Source organism: Chaetomium strumarium, assembly GCF_033439665.1.
Source record: "Chaetomium strumarium strain CBS 333.67 chromosome Unknown B0T15scaffold_7, whole genome shotgun sequence".
Lineage (NCBI taxonomy): Eukaryota > Fungi > Ascomycota > Sordariomycetes > Sordariales > Chaetomiaceae > Chaetomium > Chaetomium strumarium.
The window spans coordinates 322376-342122 of NW_026944435.1; the positions used below are offsets into that span (position 1 = coordinate 322376).

Below are 19747 nucleotides of genomic sequence, written 5' to 3' on the forward strand. Positions count from 1 at the left end.
TTGATAGCGAGAGCGGTTCCTTTAATACTGACGTCAGGATTATGATACCGTGACGCTCTAGCACTAACCCATGAATCAACTCTACCTAGTATTGATCAATCTACGTAGATCAGACTTACTACTAGTATGAGCTTGACTACTAGGTATCTATTGCGCTGTCAGAGCTTAGCTCCGGTGATCTTTGAAGAGTCCCTATTTAATACCTATGCGGTGCTTCTTACAGCAAGGCCAACACTCAGTGACATCCCCGATTTACATAGGTACCAAGTATTAATATTCACTTTTGTGCTAATAATAAGGAGTGTAAGAAGCTGTGTCAGAGTCCCGATAATATCATAACCGTCCTCGGACTACCCTACCCAACTGGTAGGCACCATTACTACCACAGAAGATCACACCACCCCTCACCCCCCCTTATAGGTACCTTTTTTTTTACCACTCTTACCACTCTCCAAACTTAGGACACTTCCTGGCCCCAGTAACGCCCTTGTTAACCTTCAAGCAATCGGCATACTGCGCCTTGCATTTGCCCACAGCCGACTCCCACGAGTCATTCCACCGGAACGTCCGCTTCTCCACAGCCTCGAAATAGTTCCGCCCGCGGTTGGGCCTGGTCTTGCAGCCCTGCGCGTACACATCGAGGCAGTCCTCGTACTGCTCCTTGCACGCATCGGCGCAGGCGTTGGCGCACCCTGGGCGGGGGTACTTCTTGCACTTGCGGCTGTCCGGGTCCGTGTACTGCTTGAAGGGATAAGCCGGCCAGTCGTCGGCCAGGTCGTTGCAGGTTACCACCGGCATCTCGATGCCCCCCACCGGCTTGCCCGGCCCGTAACCGTAGTATGGGTTGGATGGTTGGGTGCAGATGTTGGTCGGCGTCGGGACGGGGCACTTGGTAGTAGAGGAAGTGGTCGGGGTGGTAGTAGTAGGGGGCTTGGTCGACGTTGGCTTGCACGTCGTGGTGACGGTGATGGTCGTCGGCTGCGGCGGCTTGTTGCCCTTGGGCGGCTTCTTGCCGAAGAAGTCGGCCTTGCGGCAACCGCCCGAGGGGGGCTTGCTGTTGCAGTACTTGGAGATGTCGGCACACCAGTCGCCAAAGTCGAAGCAGTCGACCACGTCGGGCCAGCCAGCGTGCTTGAAGCAGGAGGCGACCTGCAGCGCGCAGTTGGACCAGGCGCCCTTGCAGCTCTTGTCATCGTCCCAGTCCGGCAGAGGGGACGAGCACCACTTGCCACACTTCCACTCGCACGTGGGCGGCACAACGGTGGTGCTCACGCAGGCGGAGCTGCTGGTTGTCGTGGTCGGTGTCTTGGACGTGGTTGATGTGGTCGTCGTCGATGTGATGGGGGGGTAGCTCGACGAGGAGGAAGAGGAAGAAGAGGTAGAAGAAGATACCGAGCTGGACGTCGTCGAGGTTTCCGAGGGCGGGTAAGAGGTAGACGACGAAGACGACGTGGTCGACGACGGAGGGAGCGTGGTGCTGCTCGACACGGGCGGCTCGTAGCCGCACGGCTCAAGCGACTGCAGCTCATGGGCAACGAACAGGTTCAGCCGGGAGCGGCCACCGCAGGTCTGAGACGAGTCGCCGTTGCAAGGGATGTTGCAGTCGCCAGCAGGGGCCGCAGCCGTGCCGTTGCCGATGACAACGCCGCAGTAGCACTCTCCTATTTCGCTCATGTCAGCTGTGCTACGGCCAAAGATGCGGGCTTTCGGCTCTCTTTTCATTCACATACCGCCGAACTCGGTGCCCGCAAACGGGAACCCGCCGTCCCGGCAGGCCTGCAGGCACTTCTCGGTCGTCAGCGACGCACCGTCCACCTTGTCCTGGCGGTAGACCAGGGCGCGTCCCATGCTCGAGTCGTCGGACCAGCAGCCAAGGGGGTGGTAGTCCTCGATGGTCACGTCCTCGACGGGCAAGAAGGTCGGGTCCTGGTAGACCGAGAAGATGCCGTTGCCGCCGCACGTCTCGGTGCTGTTGCCGTTGCACGGGAGGTTGCACTGGGCCTCGTCGACCTTCGGGCCGTTGACCGTCTGGCCGCAGTAGCACACGCCGTAGTAGACCAGGCCGGCGTAGCGGTAGCCGTTACCCTTGCACTCGGCCACGCACTTCTCGACCGTCATGTCGTCGCTCGCGCTGTGGCTGCGGTACGGCAGGAGCTGGTTGCCGCTCGCCTCGCTGAAGCAGCCCGAGTAGACGAACGGTTGGAAGGGGTCCAAGCAAGGCGGCAGGGGGTTCTCGGTGGCCCGGACGCTGCCGACAAGAGCCACTGCCGCCATCGCGGCGGCCATGGTCCTGAGGGCGGCCATGGTTGAGCGGGAAGGAGAAGAACGGGGTGTACAAGAAGCGAGTGGACAGGCACAATGAGATCTTGGAGGCTTCGATCTTCACTTGCTACTGGGTGAGGACGACGACCCTAAGTATAAGGAGAGGACAGGAATATCAGCCAAACGACTGGGGAAATGGCTTTCTTTTATATGCATGCTATCACTCGCCCTGCACTGGGGGCCTTGGAAAACCAAACGCAAGAAGAGATATCCATTGAGACCAGGTCAGGGTTGCTCGGCGTATGACCGTATGAGCTGGACGCACAGTCACCACTGCACCGCCGTCGCGTGGAAGCAGAGATTGGGCGGTTTGGCTTGGGCTGCTGCAGGGACACGGCGCCTCCTCCACAACGTATCTGTTTCTGGCAACAGCCAAGGTGCCAAGGCGCTCAGCGGGACGGGCGCAGAGGTGAGGAAGAAACAGCTCGAAGCTCGCGTTCGAGAACGGCGATGGCAACTGAGCCAGGCGGTTCAACAAACATCAGTGGCGGCGGGGTTGGCCACGTCCGAGCGACAGCCTCAACCGCTGCGCACATCATACGTCGAAGGCGCTCATGTGGTGCAATGAGCGGTAGTAGATTCAACACGAAGGCGGTGCTGTCTGTCGCCTTGGAGTTCAGCTCGGGGTGCGTGAGTGACCGGGCTTCCATGCAACTGGATCGTGAGGAAAACAGAGCAAGAACAGGCGAGGGTTGACCAAAAACCGACAAGAACCAAACGGGAAATCAATGGAGACGCCCCGCCCGGGCCACTCCGTAATTGGCGGGGCGTAATCCGTACCTGCATTAGCGTCAGCTAGGGCCCAGTTCTGGACCTCATAGACCCCTGCTCGCCCATTCCCTGCTGTGCCTCCAAGGTTGGACCCCAAATTTTCCGGCCTACCCTGTCGCTCCTCAACTGCCTTTTCGGACTGCCCCTCATAGCCTACCCGATATGCTGGCGTCATAGTAAGACATTTACAGGTACGGAGCAGGTCTTCTGTTATCATACAGACAAACGCCCGAAGTGTTGGGAACCACTGAGATGCCGCGGCTCTCGAACCTCTACTCGGCGTTGTTTATTTTTGGGAAGTTCGGCCATCCAGCAAGCAAGGGAGAGGGAGATGCAGCAAAACCCCCGAGTCTTCCCGTCGTCTCTGCCTGGCGGCTGACCCATGTAGCTGTAGCTGTAGCTGGAGCTGTAGCTGTAGCTATGAGGAGACGTGCGCATGCAATATTGAGAGTTTGCATCTCTCCATTGCCGCATCTGTCACGCTGCTGAGCTGAGGTGGTATTCGCACACTGCATTGCGCCGCTCGTGTCCGTCTGCTTGCACTAAGCGGTAGCAATGTGCCGCTGTTGCATCGAGACCGTCATATAATACAAGGTGCAGACGCCTCCCGTGCGATTGGCTAATGGTGCCAAATATTGGTGTGACCGTGACAAACGGGAACCAGGAAGGTGAGCTTAGGTTAGTTAGCGGACTCGACGCAGGTCTTCGTCACTCTGGAGTCTACCATGACATTCTCCTGCTGCTGCTCAATAGATGCCGTGATGGAGTCGGTCGTTTGTTGATGTTTGAGAGAGAGACATACCAAGACTTCAATTAGGTAGATCTCCTGGCATGGGCGGAGCGAGTTACCTATGGGGGTCTCTTGGTCAACGGCAGTGGGTGTCGGCATTCAAACCGTCGACGCTCGGGCTGAGCCCAACAACAAACAACAACTTAACCCAATAGAGAATAAGCGAGGCTCAGCTGAGCAAGCCCATCGAGATCCTCGAAAGCCCATGCGCTAACCGTAGCAAGTGGAAAGCTCCGAGACAACCACTGCCGAGCGCCGATTCCTCGCAAGCCTTGCCTATGGTTATCCATCAACCGCATCCGTACCTCCCTAGTGTTGACACGGTTCGGTCACCTAAACAATCACAACATATCTAAACTGCATGACAACAGCAGCAGCAGCCTCAAGGCGTATGCCCCGCCCACTACGAAATAGAAACAGACGTTTACGAGACAAATGGTTATTCAGCTCCTGAAACATAACTAACCACCCACAGTCCTCTATAGTAGTTATAGCGTAAAATGAAGCAAGCAGAAGCAGAAGCAGACCTCAACATAGGGATTGTACTAGGTAGTACTAGATACCTACTCGGCTACTACATAACATGGATGTAAGGTCTCGACCTCGAGCTCGACCACGATCGCCAGGCTCCACGATCCACACGCGATCCAACCCTAAATAACTCAGCCCGGCATCATCCATCCAATCCACCTTGTCCACCCTGTGGCCCTCTGGTGATCGATCGATCCATTGCAGCCGGGCCGACTGATGAAATTTCGAGATTCCGACGATGTTGCAGCGATCCATCTTCTTAACGTTAGTCTACGTTCCCCGGCTTTCCCCATCGAAGGCTACAACATCTGCCGAACCCCCCCCACTGCCAGCCTTACTACCGTGTGTAAGCCAGAGACGTGTTTGTGACTTTGTGTACCACAGCACACAAGAGGATTGGCAATTATTTGAGTAATTGTTCATCTTTTCTTTCTTTTTGAGATAGTGTAACCATCTCGTCTGTATCTAACCCTACGGACGTACTATTTTGAGAGTATCTCATTTCTCTCTTTTGAGACCTTGCTGTTACACAATCGCAGCCTAGCTAGCCTACCTGTAGCCACTACTGTCTGTACTGCATGCATGTAGGTCATATATTGCCTATGTGTGCAGAAGCTGAAGCTGTGCAGTTGAAGATGAACCCAAAGCATGGGGCTCATGGAAGCAAGCCTTCCTTTCTAGAGCTGTTCTCTCTGTTCATCGCATCTGAGACACGCCCGGCGGGAGAAAATGTATAGGTTATCCACAATATCGCCGAGACAGCGAAGCAAATGCCCTTAGCTGCAGGCGGCAGGCCAGGGCTGACGCCATATACCTACTGTGCCGGACTGGAAAGAAACATGGCCGAAGTATTCAAGTCTAGGCTTCCGTTAGTGATCTGCAAAGAGATGTATCCGCGAGCTTGTACGGAATAGTCCGTCCGCATCGATAGGTAGGTACGCAGCAGGACAATAAATAGCAACCGTCATCTCGGGAATCAAAGCAGGAAAACAAATCTCTCGTATGCCATTCTCAACTTGCCCATTGCCCCGCCCTCCCCCATTACGTGACCGACGTGAGTGACGAGACGTGACGACATGATGCTTGTACTCTACAAATGCAGACGATGCCCCGTGACAATCATGGAGGGCAGACCGACCGAGCCGAACCCTTTATGTGCTGTTGCAGAAGAAACCGGACCCTGAATAGGTGTTTGTGTGTGCGTGTGTGTGTGCGTGTGCGTAACACCTGCAATGCCAACGAGAGTGGAAAAGGGAAAGAAACCGGCCCGTCTGCCCTCCGTTCCATTCCATCTTTTCAGCGTCTTTCCGCAGCCGGGTCTACTCAGTTGCCCGCATTCTCCCGCCGCCACTTCGGCACGTATTTGCCAGGGGCACCGCTTGCCTTAAGCGGCTCCGGTGCAGGTCCATTGTCCTTGGAATCCCTGTCACCACCACGGCCTGAGCCGACGCGGTCCATGGGGACACCACGGCCGGCCGGGAGTCTGGGCGGCACAGCAGCACGCTCGGAGGGCGGCGCAGCACCACCAGAGGCAGCCCTGGCAGCTTCTTTCTCGCGCCAACTGGGGCCACTCCTGTTACCGACAAGGTTGAGGCGGGGCGGACCTCCAGCCGCGGCTGCCCGGTCCCCGGAATCGCTCCGCTCCATGGCCGGGGGACCAGGCCGTGCCGAGGGAGGGGCGGTGTCGGAAGGAGCCTGGCCGCCACCAGCAGCAGCCTTTTGCGCCTCGCGTTCTCTCCAGCTGGGCTTGGTGCCGGCAAGCGGCAGACGGGGCGGGCCACCAGCCGCAACGGGAGTCGGTTCGGGCGGTCCCCGGATGGGCACGGCCGCCGCGGCAGCCTTCTCGGCGCGGCGCCGGGCCATGGCCTCCTCCTCGCGTTGTTGCTGGCGAGCCTGGGCTTCCCTGGCCCTCTCCCGCTCCTTCTCGCGCTCCTCCTTGAGTCTGGCCAGCTCCTCCCTGCGGGCCTCCTGCCGTTTCCTCTCCTCCTCCTTCTCTCTGGCCGCGCGCTCCTCGGCTTCCCGAAGAGCACGCTCCTTCTCCTCACGCTCGCGCTTCTCGCGCAGCTTCTTCTCGCGGTACTCCTTCCTCCGCTGGGCGACCGCCCTCTCCAGCTCACGCTCGGCATCACGACGGCGCTTCTCAAATTGGTCGCGGCGGCGCTCGTGCAGCTCAGCGCGGAAGGACTCGTAGAAAGGCATGAGACGGCTCAAGCGGTGCTTCAGCTCGAGATCCTCCTTGTGCTTGAGCTCAGCCTCCTTGAGGGTTTGAGCCTTGATCAGCTCGTAGGCGGCCAAGTCATGCTCCCGCTGCTTGGCATAATCCTCCGGCAGCTTCTTGGCTTCCTCCTTTCTGAACGCACGCTCCAGATGATCGAGCCGCTTGCCGGTGACACGAAGCTTTTCGGCAACGCTGTTCTTCTCCCGCTCAAGCTGCTGCAGCTTGATCATGCGGATCTTATTGCTGTCGAGGTTCTCAAGATCCTCAACATCAATGTCGTCCAACTTCATGTCCTTGAGCATGCTCTCAACCTCCTTCCTCTTGATCTGCTCACGCTCGTTGGCTAACCGCTTCTGCTCCCGAATCCTCTGCTCCTCGGCCAACCGCTGAGCCTCGGCCTGCTGTAGAGCCTGCTCTTGGAGCATCTTCTTCCGAGCGTTCTCCTTCTCTCTCTGCGCCTGCGCCTCCGAGGCCTTGTCCTTACGCTTCTGAATGATCTCCTTCCTTGCCAGGATGTCAAGATGCTCCTTCTCCGCAGCGGCCTTAGCCCGAGCGAGGACAGCATCGCGAGCCTTGATGCGCTCCTCGTTGAAAGACGGGTCGATGTAGCGGCACGTTGTGTACAAGACCTCAGCCAGACGTGTAAGCTGAGAACGAACGATCTGTGAGGGAGTGCTCTGGAGACGCTGGACAGATCCAGCCTCACTCTCAGCTGAACCGGCGGCCGAGCCCGCATGAACGGCCTTGGCGGAGGAGAAGACGTCGACATCAAAGCTCAGCACGCCTGTGGCGTGATCCATGCGGATGGCGAGATCACCCTTCTTGTTGCCGTTCATGATGAACTTCTCAATGGTAGCACGTGTGACTTGGAAGGGCTCCGGGAACTGCGCTAGGCTCTGGACGAACTCGAGGTCGACCGTCTCGTACACCTGAGAGAGCTGCTGGAACAGCCGAGTAAGGATGACCTGCTGCAAGGGGGCAATGTATTTTTGCATCTCCTCATCGGCGCCAATCTGGGCAAGAATCGGGGAGATCTTCTGGCAGATGGAAAGGGGGTGGAAATCCACCTCGAGGATGTTGTACAGATCCCGGATTTGGGGACGAGCGCGGCGCAGGAGAGCCTTGGACAGAACATCACGGAACAGACTGGCCCGAGTCGGCGCTTGCGACATACCGAGAAGGTGCGTCAGCCGCGAGTTCTTGTTTTTGCGCGCCTCATCGAAGTCAACCATGGCACCCCGAGACCGTGATGTGCTGATGACTGGGATGGACAGAGCCGAGAGAACAACGAAGGTGGCAGCCCGCTGCAGATCAGCCTCGCTCGCGGGCGGGTTGTCAGACTTCCTGCCCTGACCCGTCGCAACGAGAGCGGCAGATTGCCGCAGCAGGTTGTAGTACCGCGACCAAGCCGCGGCGTGGAAGAGGTAGTTCTCCCCAACGAGAAAGATGCGAGTGAGCTTTTCGTAGTAGTTGGCCATCATGATGTTCTTGGGCGGGCGCTTGCTGAGGCTCAGCAAGGTGTGGATGTCCTCCACGCTGCGGAAAGCCTCCTGCCAGAGCTCCAACTCGACGGCAACGTTCAACTGCTGAAAGCGAGTCTCCAGGTGGCGCTGGAGGGTATCCGGGTCATTCAGGTTAATAGCGTGCATCTGAGCCGAGTACTTGGCGGCAGTCTGGACGTGGTTGCGAAGAAGCTCGCAAAGCCGGCGGAACTCGGTCTTTCGCGTGTACTTGAGGCAGAAGTCGAAGGCCTGCATGGCTGTGCTCTGGTAAAGAAGCTCAAGCCGGGCATTGTTGCGGAGGATATCCAGAACAGTGCGGTACGCCTCCCACAGGAACTTCAGCCAGGGCGTAACGATGGCGCGGTCGGTACGGTCCTTCGACTGCTCACCAGAGACAGTGGCCAAAAGGATGGATTCCGGGGTCTCGCTCGCCTCGAGGTCTTCGACATTGGACGTCGTCGCGCTCGCTTCGATGCTCGATTGGACTTCCTCCGCCTTTTGTTGGGCGGCGGTGACCTTCTCGGCCGCAAGCTCAATGAACTTCTTCAACACCAGCTGTGATTCCGGTCAGTACCAGCAAGCCCGGCGCAAGGTTATCGATGCCCCACGCACCTCTATTGTCCCGACATTGGTGTTCTGTGCGATGTTCTTGTACTGATAAAGAGCGTCCTTGGCGAGCTTTCCCTTCTTCTGCTCGACGGCCAGCTCAACGAGCAGGGTCATAACCGGCTCGAGTGACGCGATGGGCACATTGCGCGACCGCTTCGACGTGACGTGCTCGTGCAGCAGGGTCAAGGCGGCGGGGGCCTGGTTGACCCCGATGAGTTCGTGAGCCCGCTTGAGGACATTCTCGGGTTTCTGATGCGGCGGAGGAGGCTGCGCGACAGTCAGTCAGTGCTCGACAACAAAAGCTGGCGACCCAAGGGCGACATTGCAGATGGACATGCAAAGCGGGGAGGGGCATTCGCAACGGGAAATGGGTTGCCACTGCCTTTCATCCCCGGCGACGCAATCGCGCAGTAATGCGGCTTACCATGATGGGCAATCTCCTCTGCGCGGCGGCAGGTCTCGAGGAGATCTATTGATGGTTTACCGTGCAGCGCAAGGCAGCGGGAGGGGTTGCTGGCGACTTGGCTGGCGCTGTCCAGAGATTTTTCGCCTCGTGGAGAATCTGTTGGCGAAGCCCTGACCAGGCAACTTTGGGTTTGGTGACCTCAATTTGTGGGCGGAAAATGCAGATCACGTGATTGCACTTTGACAACCTGTCAGGCGGAAACAGCACCTCTGACGACTTGGAACTTCTCCAAGGGTGTTCCAGGGCCAGTCAAGGCCTGTCACTCTCCTCCGAAGTACTGTATGGCAGTTTCACACTTTGACTTGATGTTGTACAGTCCAGCTTTCCTGGTGACGCTACCTTTAGAAACGGAGGGGTTGCGAAAGGTGGGGGGAGTCTCTCTCGATGCAAATGGCGGGGCCTGCCGGATTAAGAACAATAATAAAACGCCAAGTCAAGAAGATAGTATTGTGATGATGATCAGATGCGAATTACTAGGGGGTTACGTGACCGATGTTTGTCCTCTCTGATCTACTGTGTAGAAGCACCCCGAAGGACTTGGGCCTCAGACAAGTGAACTCGAGAATGATACCTTAGTCCCGGTCGGTATCTCTGTATCGGGGAGTCGTGGAAGGATGTCTATGCATCGAGGTAGGAACTGAAGGTACGATCGCAAGCCAATGTGTTGATCTATGTACATCTACTTGACGATCTATGTCTTCTAGCACTCGGTTTCCGTTCCTACTTCAAGCTTCCGGCATCCATATTCCTAGTGTTGAGAAGTTCAATGCTCCTCAGCGGGTGACTACACAGTACGGGACCAAGGCTCTAGTCCGGCGTATTATTCCCTTCCGAGTTAGTTACCTTATGTACATACAATACGGATACCTAGTCGTCACGGAGATGTCGGCCCTCCTGCCTCCTTGCGTGTCATTATACGTGGAAACCCTGAGTGTGTCCCTTTTCGACCTTCTCGATGAGAATTCTGTTCCCCGTGCAGATCTTCGTTCACCTCCGGCAATGGTTGCTTCCCGGCGGTTTGGCTACAAGGGTAACTGGTAACTGACCCCTACCCTAGGTCACATGTAAATCACTTTTGGACAGGGCCAGAAGCAACGCAGGCGGCAGAAGGGAGTTAAAGTTTCGCTGAATGTAGATCTCTGGCGGCGCCGACTGCTAGGTGGCTAGTGAGCAGTTTGTCACTGAATCACTCTGATCGCAGTTCAGGAGCAGTCGCGTTGAACCTTGGCCGGTCGGGACTAGCGTGCTCTAGAGCACGTCAATGAGTCGAGGGCTACGGTCGTTTGAACTTTTGCGGCAGCGAATAACGTTCAAGTCCCTCGAGAAAGAATCGCTCTGTTGTGTTTCCCTTACTCTTTATTCTGTATACACAAAGTGCACGATGCCGAAGTCAGACACATGCGGGCGTCATTTCCCGGCTGTCCTTTGAAAATTCGGGCTGCGGAAAGTCTTTCCGGTGGGGACCGAGATTCGAGAAGGGGACAGGCCTGCAACCGATCGAATGCTGGTGGTGGGTCCATTCTAACCGCCTTTGGACAACTCATTTTCCAAAGGAACGGCATGGTGCACGGACATCGACGCCCTTCCCGTCGTCTCCCCTTCCTCTTCGCTTCCCACCATTCCTCATTCCAAAAGCTGCCAGCTTCAATCACAGCGCCTTTGGAATCCGTCGCCAGACGTCACACCCGGCCTCATACATCCCATTTCACTCCTTTGGTGAGTTCTTTCCTACTGATACATTCCAATTACAGTGTTTTCTTGATTTGCCGCTCCGGCATCTCTCGACACGTCTGGTATACTGTGCGTGTGCTGCGATCGATAGCGAAAGCGAATCGACTGGGCAACAGCACAGGAGCAGCAAGGACGGGAAGGAATCAGGGCACAAATGAGAGCAAAATGCTCGCCACGTCAATAATGTGGAATGGTGCAAATGAAGTTTTGTAAACAATTGACTGACACTTTACCATTGTTTAGTACTAGCACGAATACAATAAACAGCGACCCCTCGGTCGCGATCTCAGGCCGCAATTTTCACCTTTCGGCGGAAGCCAGCGGCGCCAGACGATCGCAGCGATAGCCGAGCCGCTCTCTCCATTGGACCTTGACGACGAAGAAACTACGCCGCGTGCGCCGCCGCCGCCGCAGTTGAAATTCGAGAACGACCCGGCGAACCCTCGTCTCGGACCACGATACATATACGATCTCCGCTTCCCCTGATCTCTTTCATCATCCTTGCCGAGATGCCTCAATACACATCGCGCGATGTCGGCGACCCGTCGCAAATCAGGAAGAACAAGCAGAGCATGGCCGACCTCAAGCTCCGCCGGCTTACGGAGCTCAATTCGCGACTACGGGAGGACCTCGAGCGGGAACGTATCCCCGTGAGCCAGGCCGCTAAAAGGTAAGATACACACTCGGGGTCGCTTCTGGGAGTTCCCGCTAATCCGGTGTCGATAGCATTATCGCCTACTGCAACAGCACCCGAGATTACATGGTGCCTAGCGTTTGGGGTCAGGTGCCCAAGGGAGATGATCCGTACGCGCCACAACAAAACGGCGGGTGCTGTATCGTTATGTAGAGTTGCTATGAGGAATATCAGCTCGGACGCAACGGGCCGATTCCGAGCTTGAGCGCGTCCCGGCAACTCGGCTGTGTCTCTGGAGTTGTGTCGGCATCGCAGTTGCGCACGAGTTTCCTCCGCTCTGTGTCGCCGACGTCTTGAAAACCGCATCGGACCACATGGCACGGGCATGGCAGAATGGATTATCCTGGAGGAGCGAAGGCATCCATCATCCAGCACACTCCAACGCCTGTACGAGAACAAAAATCTCAAAATTTACCAGGACAAGGAAGGAAGGGTCATGGAAAGGGACGGGATGACGGCACGGCTTCCTACGATAACGCTCCTACTCATACCCCTTTTATTCTCTGGGCAGGATCGCAGGCTGGCTACGCAGCTCTTCAGCGTGTAATACCTTATATCCTTCTCTGTTTCTTTTTCATTTATGTTGTCTAACCGCCGTGCTCTATTTGGCCTGGCTTCCCTCCTTGTCCTGGGCTCTTCTATTTATGTGTATATAGGTTCAAGGTTTCCCACGGCTCCTTCGATGGGTTCACGAGATGAGAACTGGTGAATGACACGGGTCTTAAATCAAGCCTTCCATTATTAGTGTTATGCCACAGCGACTGCTAGATCGTAACCGCATAGCCACATCTCGTTCGTCGAGGGAGGATCTGATGGAGTAGAGCTGCAGCTCGAGGTACAGTACAGTACAGTACAGTACAGTACGGATCCGTACAATAACTCGCAACCATCAAATGACGCAGCTCAACGCATCCTGGACGCTCAATGATTGCAGCCTCTCAGAGTTACCACTTACCACTCACCAACCTAGAAGCTTAGGAAAAGGTCCAAACAATACACACTCCAGATACAATGGCCGAAAGTTCCCAAGTAGCAGCTGAGCCACGGCTACCTCGCATTACCATCCAATTCTGCACGCAATGTAAATGGATGCTACGAGCAGCATATGTAAGTTCCGACTATTGATTACCTTAGGTAGATCAACAAACTCTTTGAACCGTCGTCTCCCTTGGAGTTAAAGTTAACCACACAAAACAACGACGACGACGACAAACAGTACGCCCAAGAGCTACTATCCACCTTCTCCACCTCCCTAGGCGAAGTCGCCCTGCAGCCCGGCACAGGCGGCGTCTTTGTCGTCGAGATCACCCACAGCTCCTCCAGTGCCAACAGCGCGGATGAGGAAGCAGCGACCCGGAGGACTGTGCTCTGGGACCGCAAGGTCGACGTTGGCTTCCCCGAGACCAAGGAGCTCAAGCGCCGGGTCAGGGACGTGATCCAGCCCGGGAGGGATCTGGGGCATGTCGATCGGGACTATGCGCGGCGTAGGAAAGGCGATGATGATGATGGTGAGGAGGAGGCAGGTGGGAAGGCGGGGTTAAAGGAGGGTGCTGTTGGTCGGAAGGAGGAGGAAGGGGAAGAGGGGAAGGCGACTCAGGAGCGTAAGATGGAGGAGGAGGGTGGTGAAAAGCGGGATAAAGCGAGGGTGCGCAGCGTAGAAGGACAAAGGGAGGAAGTATGTGAGGATTGTCAGTGACGGAAGGTATGGGGATGTTAAATCATACGGCTGGGGGACGGTCAAGTTTCTTCGTGGTCCTTCTCGGCTTGAGTCCTTCAATACCTATGACCCTGTGGTTGGCTGGCGCGAACACGATCAATTGGGATGGTGTCAAAGGAGAGGGGTGTTGTCTCCTGAATACTATCAGTCTCCCAGCCAACCGAGCCCAGTGCCTGGAGCACACACCAAAAAAAAAAAAAAAAAAAAAAAAAAAAAAAAAAAAAAAAAAAAAAGAAAAAAAGAAAAAAAGGAAAGAAAAGGAAAGAAAAACAGAAAGACAAAGAAGGAAGAGAAGAAGAAAAAAGAAATGAGAGGGTAGTAAGTGGCTAAGCAGAGGACAAACCACCCTCGTTACGTTTCGTCAACCAAGCCAGAATATCCCGCCGGTCATCACCCTCCCCACTCCCCTCCCTACCTTCATCCGTCTGCATGGGCTCCGACAGAGAAGGCATGCGAGCTATATCACACGCTACACATTTACGTCATGCTTAGAAGACCTCGCTTGCCTACACATAAGTTCCCACTACGTACTCCCCAGGATATAAACTGACCACAGCCACCAATGGAGGAAAAGAAAACCGCGAAACATACAGAAACGCACCAAATAGGGAACACCCCTAATCTCTCGAGATTCTTCCACCAACATCATCACCTCTCTGTCCCTTCCATCCTCGCAACTCAACAGCTTCCCCCCGCCTTTACGTTACAACCTCAACAGCGCCCAATGCCTCCCTTCCAATCTATGGTTCGGACTGCAGGAGGCCCTGACGACACCCTCACACCCTCACCTCCGAGGAAGCACGACAACAGAGTTTCGTAGGATGGGTTTGAAGTTAACGGAAGGGATAACCCACTGTGTCTTATTTACACCACACTGTTCTGAGGGGAGGCGTCCTCCTCGAATTAGAATTCCTCATCTAAGAAGCAGGATCAGGATCACGAAGATCAACAGCGCCGCGGGTAACAGATCACCCGCAGCAGCAAGCAGTACTAAACAGTCAAGTCAGGCTCAGAACGCGGCACCCAGGCAGATAAACGTAGAGGCAGCTCAGGTAGACGAGAAAGATTGCTCATGAAAATTCAGTTGTACATGCCGCTCCTAAACGACCCAAGACCGCCTCATGCAGACCACGCCGAACCTGAACAAGCCGAGATATGCTGAGTGGACATGAAAGGCCTAGGGAAGCGAACAGCGACTCAGGTTATGGAAGGGTTTGGGCTAGATTGGCAGCAAGCAGCCGCGCCGTCCGGAGGAAGCACATGGTACTCCCTTTCTCCAGTTGTGGCTCCTTTCTTCCTCAAGGACCGAGCCACCACCTAGGCTGCCCCTGCCGATAGCGCAACGTCAACACCACATATCTATACATTCCGGGTTGTGCGTCCTTCGTTAGGAGTGACAAATGTCGAGAGTCGTTATTCGTTCCCCCCCCCAAGAAAATCCCTGTGTCAATACAGCCTTTCCGTCTATGACATTACTTAAGAGACACACATGGCTTGGCTTGGTTGATGACGGTGACGCCGCGGGTGGCGGCCGAGGTTCGCGGTAAGATGGCGGATTGGCCGAAAGAAACAGGATGACAAGGACGGGGCCCTTGGCGATCAAAAACGCGGAGGCAGTGGATGAACTGACGAGATCGAGATTGGTTCCGTTGGCTGTGGTGGTTTGATGTGTCGTCACAAGAGAGTCTATCGACCGCGCCCGAACCTAGAAGAGGAAAAGTTCGTATAAACCCTTATCTTACGACTTGGACTGCTTCCTGGGAGTAGTGGGTCGGCTACCGCCCCCAAGGCCGTGAACGTACTTTTGTTTCTTCTCTGCGGGCTTCAGGATCTGGGAGAAAAGGGACCGTTAGCCGGACTGACGCCATGGTATTGGATATGACGCCTACGAACCTGGAAAGAGCAGAGCAGACTCTCGTCCACGCTCATCATGGCACCGGCATTGTCAAATTCGCCGCAGTAGTTGGGCGCACTGAACAGCGTGACAAGCTGGCGCTTGGAGAAGAATTCATAGCCATCCTCGACGACTTGGTGGGCACGGCAGATGAGATCCATATCGTGTTTTTGGAGGAAGCGGGAGACGACGTCCGGGCCGAATGTAAAGGAGACACCGCGGTCATTCTCGGACCAGCCGGTGATATCCTTGTCTGGATCCGACCAGAGAAGGTCGCACAACAGACCGCAGTCAGGGATCTAGAGGCCCAACAAGTCAGCTTCAAGTTCAGGGAGAGAGGTTAAGCGGTGTTATCTGTTCGCTTACATCGGTCGGACGCATCACACGGCGGATCTGCTCCATCGAGTTCAGGTCGGGGCTCAAACCACCATGCATAGTGAAGATCTTCTCGTCGATAATGGCGGCGATGGGCAAGCAGTTAAAGCAGTCGGTGAACGTCTTCCACAGCTTGATGTTGTACCGGCGCTTGCACTCGTCGTAGAACCCGTAGATACGGTTGATGGACGCACACTCGTGGTTGCCCCGCAGGATGAAGAAGTTCTCGGGGTACTTGATCTTGTAGGCGAGCAGCAGGCAGATGGTCTCGAGCGACTGCTTGCCCCGGTCTACGTAGTCGCCGAGGAAGAGGTAATTCGCCTCGGGCGGGAAGCCGCCATACTCGAAGAGGCGGAGCAGGTCATAATATTGCCCATGGATATCGCCGCAAATCTGGGACAAGACACGATAGTTTAGTCAGAGGAGCCCAAAGGGGAGAAGAGGCCACGCGAGAGCGGCCGTTCGACCCATCGAGGAAAACAAGGTTTCTCACCTTAATGGGCGCTTCAAGCTCCAGCAGGATGGGCTGAGAAATGAAGATCTCGCGGGCCTTGGTGCAAAGATACCGAATCTCGGCCTCAAGCAACTGGACCTGCTTGCCTGGACGGCTGCCCCGCACCTCCAAGAGACGGTCGATTATCGAGTCGAGATCGACTTCGTGTTGGTCCGCCATTGCAATATGTCCTCAATCCTCCTAGCCGGAACGAGGGGCGCGCGCACAGATAACGTGGTTTCGGCGGTGACCGCAGGCCCCCAACAAGCTGGGTAAGAAAAACTCGTCAAGAAGGCAAGTGTAAAGAAGGACCGAGATAAGATACACTTCTGGCAGCTAGCAGCAAGCGGGATACAAGGTCAGCCAGGTGCAAAACTAAAATCGCGGTTGAGAGTCGCTTGTGGTCGCAGACACGCGGCAATCGAATCGAAGGCTGGGAGGACGTGACCGATCGCGAAAAAAAGGGCAGGGATTTTAGCTTACCTGGTGCTCAAAAGTGACCGCGGCTATGAGTGATCGGGGAAAGGAGAAAGGGCAGAAAGCCCCTTGCTTCGTCTTCTTCAATTACTCGCGGAAAAACAACCCAGTGGGGAGAAAACTTTTGGTGTTGTGGGATGGCGATTTGTTATCGTCACCGGATGGTAAGAACCGTTGCAGCAACTCGCAGCAGCAGGCGTCGACGGGCGGGCGATGAGTGCGCCTCGGAAAAATGACAGAAATTTCGTTGTTACCGCACGGCGCGGCAATAGATGTCAAAAATGACAATACTTCTGAAAAGAAACGCCCTTGGGACGTGTGTCACTGGGATGGCAGCAAGGCCGGCTCGTCGTGTTCGATGAAGGGAGATGTTGTGGTTGTTGGGACTGCCACGGTCGGGACCCGGGAAGGTGGGAAACTGCTGGGTGCCAGATGTTTCAAGGCAGGGATTCGCGACTTTGTCGTGATTTCAGCAGAAGTGAAATGTCGACTGCGCGGGTGCCTACGACAGGACTTTGGTCGCCGTTAGTAATCGTGTTTTTTCTTTCACGAAATCGCCTTTGCTCCGGGTTGAGCGCAACGGGGAAAACTGAGGCCTGCGTCGTTTGGAAGAAAGGGCCAGGTTTGGACGGCGGCACAACCGGGCAGCGAAGGTAAATGAACAAGGGCGCTCCGCAGGGCTACAACTGTGTCGGAAGGCACCGCCAGGTGCTGGGCGACATGGGCCCGCAAAAGTCCACGAAAAATTACCAGGCCAGGCCACGCGGGGCTCGACGCCTGGATCGTGTAGCTGTTAACTAACGGACTCACATATGTACCCCGCATCTGTTAGGGAGTCTCGCTGCGCCGTCAATCTCGGCTGGGATTGGCCTTTTTCGAATCTGCCAAGTGGACTCTCAACCCCTCGTCGTCGGCCCCTGTCCTGGGCAACTCACATCAACTTCGTCGAATTGCGATCCCTTCGACTCCGTCCAAGCCGCAACAACGCGGAGCTCGATTCTTCGTTAACCATGAATCGACCTGAGCTTGGAGATACGAACAGCGGCTTTGGTTGGCCTGACTCATATCGCGATTCTCGATCATCTGTGGCCAGTCCACATCTCTCGCTGCTCTCTATGGCGCTTGACCGTCCACAGCTCGAGGACTGCTTGAACCAGTGCCGGTCAGCCTCAGCCGGAGCGGCCCGGACACTCTCTGCCTTGACTTGACTCAAGAGTTCTTATGCTCAGGTCCACCCTCCGTCTCGCCGCCGCGGATATTGATGACAAAGATCACTGCAGGACAACCCGCCTCTTGTTGGTTGCGGCGGGGTTTTGGGAGGGCTTCCGCATTCGAAGGTCGCAAGCGGATCTGGGCTGCGCCCCCTGATGGCCAGATCCTCGAGTTTTCCCGAGCAGCTACAACTAGCCGCTCACCTTACTGCTGGGATGGCAGCTGATTCGTTACTTAAAGCCTTCCATGTCATCCCTTCTCTCAACCCCCCGGGCCAATGCAAATGTGTAGGAATGCTTTTCCACGGCCTCCCCTACTTATCGCCCTGATCGAGGGGAGGTTTCACCCAGCGACTGATCGTGGCCCTGTCGGCTGGCGATCCGGATGATGTTCCACCTGCCACACCCTTGAGCGATTGGGCGGCAAGCAGATGTTGGCTTGGTTGGAACACTTAACACTCACCTCCGGCCGTGGTCTCCCTAGCTACTAGTAGCAATGCTAGCCATCAGCATCCGATCTGATACACAGTCTTAACGCACAGCGTGTCCGGATTACTATCGTAGCGTTCTCTTTTCCTGTCATGGCAGCATCTCTCTGCGCATATCGTACTCGTATGTATGTCGAGGCTGGCCCACACTGAACCGTCACGGCTGTGCCAAGCGGGGCATTCTAGGCATTCTGCCCCTCTTCGATGCTGTCATCGTATGCAGCCACGAGCAGTTAGCCGTAGCCACAAAATGTCACCATTAGGAGACACAAACATAATACTGCATCGAGAAACACGTAACGGTCACATGATCGGCTCCGATACGAAGCCCCCAGATGGTTCTGGCCTATCCCTTGTTCTGTCATCGAAAGACTTGTGAACAGCTAACTCGTCGTCGATGTTGATCAATGCTCCGCAGCAGCATCATAGAAGCGGTAACTACTAGTATAGCAAGGAAAGGAACGCTCATCTTTTACACCACCACATGCTGTAGATCACGCACATAGCACTGCATAGGTGCACAATCCTCCTAAACAAAGTAACGCCCCTTGGAAGACCAAGCCATCCGTAAGGAGCACACATCGCACTATTACGCGTCGGACAGATTCCCATGCCCAGATTGAGAATCCCATGCTTCCCATGCATTCACAGAGTTTCAAACGCATCTACTCCATGGGACAGCTAAGGTCCTCCCTCGCCTTTCTATGAGGCCCCGGAGAGTAGCATTGAGCTGACAGGAGCCGTTGTACTGAGGCCAAGGGAACCTTGTGGCAGGCAAGAAAGCTACGAGTGTAACAGATGCGTGCGTACATACACCGGCTGATCGACTTGGCAATCAAGCAGACTGGGCAGCTCCGAAGGTTGGGAGGAAGAGCTGTAGTACAGTTGGGAGGCGGTGTCTCGTCCTACTCGGTGTGCCAGTTGGTACACACCCTTCCGCTCCGCAATGACTGAGGGTGTATAATATCCTGCCGTCGGAAGGTCCAAAGGCATGCGGTCGGTGGGCGTCTCGAGTTCCAATCCTTTCCCTCTTAAAACTTGCTGCCCGCTCAGGCAACGTCACCGAATCCCATGATGGCAGCTTTGTAGTCACCCAGCGCAGCAAGAACAGTCACAGAGAAAACAATAAATCCAGTATTTCAGAGGCCCTAATGTATGCAGATTTGTACCGAGCGCAAGAGCACTCGCCGACTCCCGACGCCCCTTGGAACCATACATAGACGCGGTACATGATACCTCTCATGAATAAACCGAACAAGGTGTATATGCCGACAACACAAGTCCCTCCCTCGGGCCATCCCTTCGTCCAACGCCCGATCCCTGATTGCTGGAATCTGCTCTCCGTCTTGCGAGATAACAGGGAAGAAAAAAAAAAGGTAAAGTTGCTAGAAGGAAACTGGGAATCGATGATATCAAGGTCAAGGAAGAGTAAAGTAACTCTCAGAGGAAGGGGGAAAA

At 55.4% G+C, this 19747-nt stretch overlaps 5 protein-coding genes across 5 annotated transcripts; 2 read left to right on the forward strand and 3 right to left on the reverse strand.

Moving 5' to 3' along the window:
* Positions 1-441: 441 nt before the first annotated feature.
* On the reverse strand, positions 442-2286 carry B0T15DRAFT_404504 (WSC domain-containing protein; the record flags this gene model as incomplete). The annotated part of the gene is made up of 3 exons (XM_062865256.1): positions 442-1396; positions 1451-1661; positions 1731-2286. 3 exons carry the CDS (start codon positions 2284-2286, stop codon positions 442-444), a joined length of 1722 nt encoding a protein of 573 aa, XP_062717790.1.
* Positions 2287-5405: 3119 nt separating this feature from the next.
* B0T15DRAFT_289003 (eukaryotic translation initiation factor 3 subunit A) lies at positions 5406-9330 on the reverse strand. The gene is made up of 3 exons (XM_062863684.1): positions 9168-9330; positions 8747-9010; positions 5406-8689 (listed from the first exon to the last, which is right to left on the reverse strand). Exons 1-3 carry the CDS (start codon positions 9168-9170, stop codon positions 5738-5740), a joined length of 3219 nt encoding a protein of 1072 aa, XP_062717791.1. The 5' UTR covers positions 9171-9330; the 3' UTR covers positions 5406-5737.
* A 2119-nt stretch (positions 9331-11449) lies between these two features.
* On the forward strand, positions 11450-11787 carry B0T15DRAFT_404295 (GGL domain-containing protein; the record flags this gene model as incomplete). The annotated part of the gene is made up of 2 exons (XM_062865246.1): positions 11450-11610; positions 11667-11787. 2 exons carry the CDS (start codon positions 11450-11452, stop codon positions 11785-11787), a joined length of 282 nt encoding a protein of 93 aa, XP_062717792.1.
* A 754-nt stretch (positions 11788-12541) lies between these two features.
* Positions 12542-13538, forward strand: B0T15DRAFT_541694 (Rdx family-domain-containing protein). The gene is made up of 2 exons (XM_062869881.1): positions 12542-12741; positions 12851-13538. The coding sequence occupies exons 1-2, from the start codon at positions 12646-12648 to the stop codon at positions 13328-13330; spliced, it is 576 nt and encodes a 191-aa protein (XP_062717793.1). The 5' UTR covers positions 12542-12645; the 3' UTR covers positions 13331-13538.
* Positions 13539-15089: 1551 nt separating this feature from the next.
* On the reverse strand, positions 15090-16293 carry B0T15DRAFT_403648 (Metallo-dependent phosphatase-like protein; the record flags this gene model as incomplete). The annotated part of the gene is made up of 4 exons (XM_062865219.1): positions 15090-15182; positions 15245-15544; positions 15612-16013; positions 16114-16293. 4 exons carry the CDS (start codon positions 16291-16293, stop codon positions 15090-15092), a joined length of 975 nt encoding a protein of 324 aa, XP_062717794.1.
* Between the last annotated feature and the right edge of the window lie 3454 nt (positions 16294-19747).